General features: G+C 44.9%; 1 protein-coding gene across 2 annotated transcripts in view; it reads left to right on the top strand.

Annotated features, from left to right (window-relative positions):
* The first annotated feature begins 2,448 nt into the window (after window positions 1-2,448).
* HOMER3 (homer scaffold protein 3) overlaps window positions 2,449-7,692 on the top strand; it is a 25,929-nt gene continuing 20,685 nt past the window's right edge. For both annotated transcript variants that reach the window (XM_060785084.2, XM_060785083.2), the window contains exons 1-2: window positions 2,449-2,633; window positions 2,816-2,982. In XM_060785084.2, coding sequence (XP_060641067.1) covers window positions 2,978-2,982 — 5 coding nt within the window. In that variant the 5' untranslated portion in view covers window positions 2,449-2,633; window positions 2,816-2,977. The remainder of the gene's footprint in view (window positions 2,634-2,815; window positions 2,983-7,692) is intronic.

Raw genomic sequence — 7,692 nt, 5'->3', positions numbered from 1 at the left:
CCAGGAGTTGCATGTGACGTCTGTAGACAGTCCACGTCTCGCAGGTGCATAGCAGGGTTGGGAGGACAATCTATATAAATAAAAATGTGATGTTCGTTTGTGGGATTAACAGAACTCAAAAAACACTGGAGGAATTGACACCAAATTTGGACACAAGACACCTAACAACCCAATGTATGTCCTTCACTCAAAAATATTGATTTTGTCATTTGGGAGTTGTAGTTGCTGGGATTTATAGTTTACTTACAATCAGAGAGCATTCAGAATGCTGGCATTGAACCAAACTTGGCCCACAGTTCTCCCATGACCAACAGAAAATACTGGAAGTGTTTGTTGGGCAGTGTCCTTTGGTTTTGGAGTTGTAGTTCACCTACATCCAGAGAGCGTTGTGGACTCAAATCAAATCAAATCATTTATTTCGGTCATTGACCAGCACAGGAAATAGTCACATTTTCATACAAACTTGGTATGTTTGGTACATTAAAAATATAAATATAACTACTGAAGCACAATATGGGTGAGGGAGCAGAAGGGAAGGGGAAACAGGGTAAAAACATACAATGCCCATATCCATCACCAAATTGTAGATTCAGAGAAGAAGATTACTGGACACACAGTTAACTTTTGGGGCTAGTCATTCCCTGGCGGATTTGGTATGCTGTTGCACAGAACTTTGCAACATTGTAGGTTGTAGCTGAATTAATATCTGCAAGTAGCATTTGTTTTTCATTCGTTCAGTCATCTCCGACTCTTCGTGACCCCATGGACCAGCCCACGCCAGAGCTCCCTGTCAGCCGTCACCACCCCCAGCTCCTTCAAGGTCAGTCCAGTCACTTCAAGGATGCCATCCATCCATCTTGCCCTTGGTCGACCCCTCTTCCTTTTGCCTTCCATTTTCCCCGACATAATTGTCTTTTCTAAGCTTTGCTGTCTCCTCATGATGTGGCCAAAGTACTTCAACTTTGTCTCTAGTATCCTTCCCTCCAATGAGCAGCCGGGCTTTATTTCCTGGAGGATGGACTGGTTGGATCTTCTCGCAGTCCAAGGCACTCTCAGCACTTTCCTCCAACACCACAGTTCAAAAGCATCGATCTTCCTTCGCTCAGCCTTCCCTAAGGTCCAGCTCTCACATCCGTAGGTGACTACAGGGAATACCATGGCTTTGACTAGGCGGATCTTTGTTGCCAGTGTGATGTCTCTGCTCTTTACTATTTTATCGAGACTGGACATTGCTCTCCTCCCAAGAAGTAAGCGTCTTCTGATTTCCTGGCTACAGTCTGCATCTGCAGTAATCTTTGCGCCTAGAAATACAAAGTCTGTCACGGCCTCCACATTTTCTCCCTCTATTTTCCAGTTGTCAATCATTCTTGTTGCCATAATCTTGGTTTTTTTGATGTTTAGCTGCAACCCGGCTTTTGCGCTTTCTTCTTTCACCTTGATGAGAAGGCTCCTCAGCTCCTCCTCGCTTTCGGCCATCAGAGTGGTGTCATCTGCATATCTGAGGTTGTTAATGTTTCTTCCAGCAATTTTCACCCCAGCTTTGCATTCATCAAGCCCCGCACATCGCATGATGTGTTCTGCATACAAGTTAAAAAGGTTGGGTGAGAGTATGCAGCCTTGCCGTACGCCCTTCCCAATCTTGAACCAGTCTGTTGTTCCGTGGTCAGTTCTTACTGTTGCGACTTGGTCCTTGTACAGATTCCTCAGGAGAGAGACAAGGTGGCTTGGGATGCCTATCCCACTAAGAACTTGCCACAATTTATTATGATCCACACAGTCAAAGGCTTTAGAATAGTCAATGAAGCAGAACATCTACTTCTGCAAGGAGCATGGAGGTATAAAATTGCTGTGGACTCAAACAATGATGGTTTTGGATCAAACTCTACATGAAGACTCAGTATGCCCAAATGTGAACACTGGTGGAGTTTGGGGAACATGGAATCTTGACATTTGGGAGTTGCAATTGCTGGGATTTGTAGTTCACCGACAATCACAGAGCATTCTGAACCCCACCAGTGATAGAATTGGGCCAAAACTCTCACACAGAACCCCCATGTGGGCCACAGCAACGCGTGGCAGGGGACGGCTAGTAGCTTTATAAACAAGCACCTTGGTATCCCTATCTGCTTCATTCGGGGAAAAAGCTGCACTCGCAGAGCTCAGGATAGATATATAATTTCATGAATGAATATGGATATGTGTGTGTGTGTGTGTGTGTGTGTGCTAGTTAATAAATATATAGGAGGAGCTTAGTTGAGGGTTCCTGTATGGGAAAGAGGCTGGACTAGATGGCCTTTGGGGGACCCCTTATAAGATTTCAATCTGTAAGCCTTGCAGAGAACAGCTGGGGCCTCCAGATTGAATGACTCTGGGGTATATATATATACATGTGTGTGTCTCTCCATAAAAGGTGTAGGTCCCATTGCTGACCATTGGGTGGCACCACTGAGCCAACCAAAGAGAAAGGGAAGAAGGGAGGAGAGAGGGGTGGAAACTCGGGAGAAAAGAAATGTGGTCGAGATGAAGCAGAGTTGGCAGAGGAAGCCAGAGGGTTTCTTTCCAAAAGGGATCCTGTCTCTGTATACTATACATAAGGGAAACGTAAGACCTTGAGGATCTCCTTCACAAAGTGGGTAAGCTTTGTTATAATTCCATATCTTTTGAGAGGGATTGTGGTTTGGCTGGAGCAGAGCAAGCGGCAGGAGGCATTGAGAGCCAGATCTGGTGTGCAAGCTAGATTTTCAGATACAGCTGTGTGTGTATGTGTATGCATGCCTATTAACAATCGTTTTGTCTTCCTTTCTGGGCTTGAAAGTGGCCCCATCCCCCTTGGAGAACAAATGGCTTTCCAAAGTCAAATTCCGGAGGAAATTTGAGCAGGATCCGGATCTGGACAGAAAGAAAAAAAAAGGAAGAAGGAAAGAAAGAAAAGAAAGAAAAGCTGGCAACGTGGAGGGAAGATCACAGCCTGGAAAAGATGGGGTGAGAGGATCATCTTTCTTTCTCAGATATTGATTGATGTTTTGTGGTCCTGATCAAGGCTGTAGGATTATCTTGATGGCTCATTTTGAGGTCCAAAAGTAAAGTAATGAATGGCTGGAGCCTGAAGTTTTGCAGTCCCAAAGAGGGAATGGGTCTCTTCTGAGATCTTCTAGTGTTTCCTTTGAGAAAGAAGAGCAACAATGGGGTGTGGCTGGTATAGACTTCCCATAAGGGAAGGAAAGATGGGATTTGTTCCTTTGTTGGGGTGACCTTCTCATGAAGGAACCCACAGCGATGTATTCACTAGGTCTCTAAGGGACCCCCAAAGAGCATCTCGTCCAGCCTCCTTTCCATGCAGGAACCCACAATGAACCCACTCCTCTGTATTTATTAATTAGGTTTCTAAGGGACTCCCAAAGGCCATCTAGTCCACCCTCCTTCCCATGCAGGAACCCACAATGAACCCACTCCTCTATATTTATGAATTAGGTCTCCAAGGGACTCCCAAAGACCATCTAGTCCAGCCTCCTTCCCATGCAGGAACCCACAGTAAAAGTATTCTTATATTTATTGTCTAGATCTCTAAGAGACCCCAAAGGCCATCTAGTCCAGGCTTCTTCCCATGCAGGAACACACAATAAACCTACTCCTCTATATTTATGAATTAGGTCTCTAACGGACTCCCAAGGGTCATCTAGTCCATCCTCCTTCCCATTCAGGAACCCACATTCTTATATTTATTATCTAGATCTCTAAGAGACCCCCAAAGAGCATCTAGTCCAGCCTCCTTCCCATGCAAGAACCCACAATGAACCCACTCTATATTTAATAATTAGGTATTTAAGGGACCCCCAAAGAGCATCTAGTGCAGCCTCCTTCCCATGCAGGAACCCACAATGAACCCACTCTATATTTATTAATTAGGTATCTGAGGGACCCCCAAAGCCCATCTAGTCTAGCCTCCTTCCCATGCAGGAACCCACATTCCTATATTTATTATCTAGATCTCTAAGAGACCCCAAAGGTCATCTAGTCCAGCCTTCTTCCCATGCAGGAACCCACAATGAACCCACTCCTCTATATTTATGAATTAGGTCTCTAACGGACTCCCAAGGGCCATCTAGTCCAGCCTCCTTCCCATTCAGGAACCCACATTCTTATATTTATTATCTAGATCCCTAAGAGACCCCCCAAAGAGCATCTAGTGCAGCCTCCTTCCCATGGAGGAACCCACAATGAACCCACTCTATATTTATTAATTAGGTATCTGAGGGACCCCCAAAGGCCATCTAGTCCAGCCTCCTTCCCATGCAGGAATCCACAATGAACCCACTCTATATTTATTAATTAGGTATCTAAAGGACCCCCAAAGCCCATCTAGTCCAGCCTTCTTCCCATGCAAGAACCCACAGAGAACCCACTCCTCTATATTTATTAATTAGGTCTCTAAGGGACACCCAAAGACCATCTAGTCCAGCCTCCTTCCCATACAGGAACCCACAATGCACCCGCTCCTCTGTGTTTATTAAGTGAGTCTCTAAGGAACCCCAAAGGCCATCTAGTCCAGCCTCTTTTCCATGTAGGAACCCACAACAAAACTCTGCCTCCTTTGTTGACTGTTAAGTAGTGGGATTGCTTTCCTTGGAGAGAAGTGGACTCTACTTCTTTGGTGGACTTGAAAGAGAGGTTGGATGAGCCTCTTTCAGGAGTGATTTAGTTGTGTCAGGCAGGTGAAGGTTGGACTGGATGGCCTTTGTGGTCTCTTGTGATTCTAAAATTCGATGATATGTATTTTTAACAGAGAATGGATGGAGGTTGGACTAGATGACCAACCTCCATCCATTCTCTAGGATTCTATGATTATATAGTCCCATTTCTCCACGAAACTTCAAATGTCTATGAGGTTGGATGGCCATCTGTTGGAAGAGATTGGATGGTGTCTTCCTGTCCGGCAGGATGGGGATGGACCAGATGGCCTTTGGAGGTCCCTTCCAATTCTAGGCAGGGAAAGAATAAGAACTTCTGCTTTAAAAGCCATTTGACAGAGGGCTGAGTCAGCAGGGCAGCGAGCCAGCGGCTTTTTTCCCAGGCTGCCTCTCAGCTAGAAAAGAGGCCTCTGAAAAGACAAACCAGATGTGTTTTTTGAAGAAATGGGAAGGGAGGTTTCCAAACTGCCCTGTGTTCAGAGATAAACTAAGATCTGGTGTGGTTTGAGCTTTGGAATACAACTCCAGAGACCTGGGTTTGAATCCCGTTCTCGGTCATAGAAACGCACTGGGTGACTTGCCCCACAAAGTACTTACAGTTAAGTCGGAACACAACAACAGCAGCAGGGACTGTAAAGAAATAGGACAGCAATACACAATCCCAACTTCAGTATTCAGCGATACACCTTTAGACTTGAGGATTCTTATTATTATTGTTATTATTATTGATCCCATCTTTGTTATTCAACAATACACCTTTAGACTTGAGGATTATTGTGTTACTATCTTGGGTCCTCAGTGTTGCCTGGGTTATTTGAAAAAAAAGTTTTTGAATTGTACAAAATGCATAAGGTTTTGGGTGAACTACAACTCACATCATGCCAGGTGAACCGCGAAAAGGTCCATCAGTACTTAAAATTGGTTATGTTGGGCTAGTTTGCTATAGATGCATCATTGGTGGGATTCAGTGTGCTCTCTGCCTGCAGGGTGAACTACAACTCCCATTATGGTGAGACAGTCCCATCAAACCCCTCCAGTAGGTTGAGTGATTAATGGCGGTTCTGCGTGCCAAGTTTGGTCCAGGTCCATCATTGGTGGAGGTCATTGTTTTTTTTTTTTTTTGTGGGTGAACTACAACTCCCAGAAAGTAATCACATTTCAGCATATCAGGTATGTGTGCATAGTTTGGCCCAGATGATGTTTGGGTTCACACTGCTCTCTGAATGTAAGTGAACTACCACTCCATCAAATGAAGGTGAAATTCACCCAAAGACCTCCAGTATTTTTTGCTGGTCATGGGGCTCTGTGTGCCAAGTTTGGTCCAGATCTATCATTGTTTGGGTTCATAGTGCTCTCTGGATGTCGGTGAACTACAACTCCTATAAATCCCTCCAAAGGCCTCCAGTATTTTTGTTGGTCATGGGGATTCTGTGTGCCAAGTGAGTTCCAGGTCCATTGTTGGTGGAGTTCAGAGTGCTCTTCAATTGAAGTTGAGCTATACATCCCAGGACCTACAACTCGTATAATCATGGTGAATTTCCCCCAAACCTCTCTAGTATGCTCAGTTGCTGATCAATTCCTCTGTTTACTATGTGCCATAGAAAAGAATTGGAAAGAGTTAAGAGAGAGGTCATGCAAATTCCACACCACTGGAGAATCAGAAACACTGGGACATCTGTGGTGGAGGAAACACATAAAATCTAGGATGAAATCATCCCCAAATGTAAGCCTTCACTTAGGAGGTGGGCAGTATGGCTTTTGTGGAGACCATTGACAGGGCTCTTGGATGTGTTCATGGCACTCATTATAACTTGTAATGTTATTGGTGTCTTCTGAGTAGCGGGAGCTAGAGCTGTTTGTGGAGGCAGCTTGTCTGTGTAAGTGGACAGCCCAGCCACATACACACACATATATTTTCAATTTTATTATGCATATAGATAGATAATTATTATTGATCCCAACTTCCTTATTCAACAATACTCTTTAGACTTGATTTTGTTGTTGTTGTTGTTGTTGTTGTTGTTGTTATTGAACCCGACTCTGGTATTCAATGATACACTTTTAGACTTGAAGTTTACTGCATTAGTATTATTGAACCTGACTTTGGTATTCAATGGTACAGGATTGAGTATGTTTTGAGTGTTGTTTGGGATCCCCAAGGCCATCTAGCCCAACCCCTTCCTGCCAGGCGGGGAGACACAATTACAGGGCTCCCGAAAGAAGCCCATCCAATCCTGGAGGGAGGGACCCAAGGCCTTGGGGCCTGTCCAGATGAGTGCCCGGTCGTTTCTAAATTTAGAGAAGGGGAATGCTTGGCCTGCGGAGCAGGCTGTGGTATGTGAACGATATGTTGGTAAGCGCGGAGAGTGTCCCAGAGGATTAGCCAGGTGGGAAATGGGCTTGGGAAAGATAAGCCTTTCTTACATCACGTTCCCCCAAGACTCACCTTATTTCTTGGGAACATGTTTCCATTGTTGAATCCTAGAGCTGTAAGAGAGACCTCCAAAGGCCATCTAGTCCAACCTAAGACAACACCCAGAAGGATGGAGTTTGGGGATCCAAACCGGATCGTGAGATATTGAGTTGATGTTTCTGCTGAGCCACTTGCACTCCTAGAATAAGAAGAGTTGGATGAGACCACATGGGCCATCTAGTCTGACCCCCTGCCATGCAAGAAAAGCAACAACCAAAGTACCCCAACAAATGGCCATCCAGCCTCTGTTTAAAAGTGATGCCATACGTTTCCTAATTCATCCTTTCTGACTTTGAAACGTCCCAATTTCCTTCCTTCTTTTGCTTGCAGCTTCCTCCCATCGCTGCAAACTGGGCCCGAAGCACACTTAAGGCACATTTCTGTCCAAGGAGTGTTTGGTTCATCCCTTTTCCATTACATCCTTATAAAAATGACGTTGTAAATTAGCACGTACTTTTAGGTTCATGGCACAACTGGTGATGGCGGGGGGGGGGGGGGGGGTCGATCCCAAATGTCTTCTAGTAGAAGACA

The sequence above is a fragment of the Anolis sagrei genome, chromosome X (genome assembly GCF_037176765.1).
Source record: "Anolis sagrei isolate rAnoSag1 chromosome X, rAnoSag1.mat, whole genome shotgun sequence".
Classification (NCBI taxonomy): Eukaryota; Metazoa; Chordata; class Lepidosauria; order Squamata; family Dactyloidae; genus Anolis; species Anolis sagrei.
Note: the sequence above shows the minus strand (reverse complement) of the source record. Positions and strands in the feature narration are given on the sequence as shown.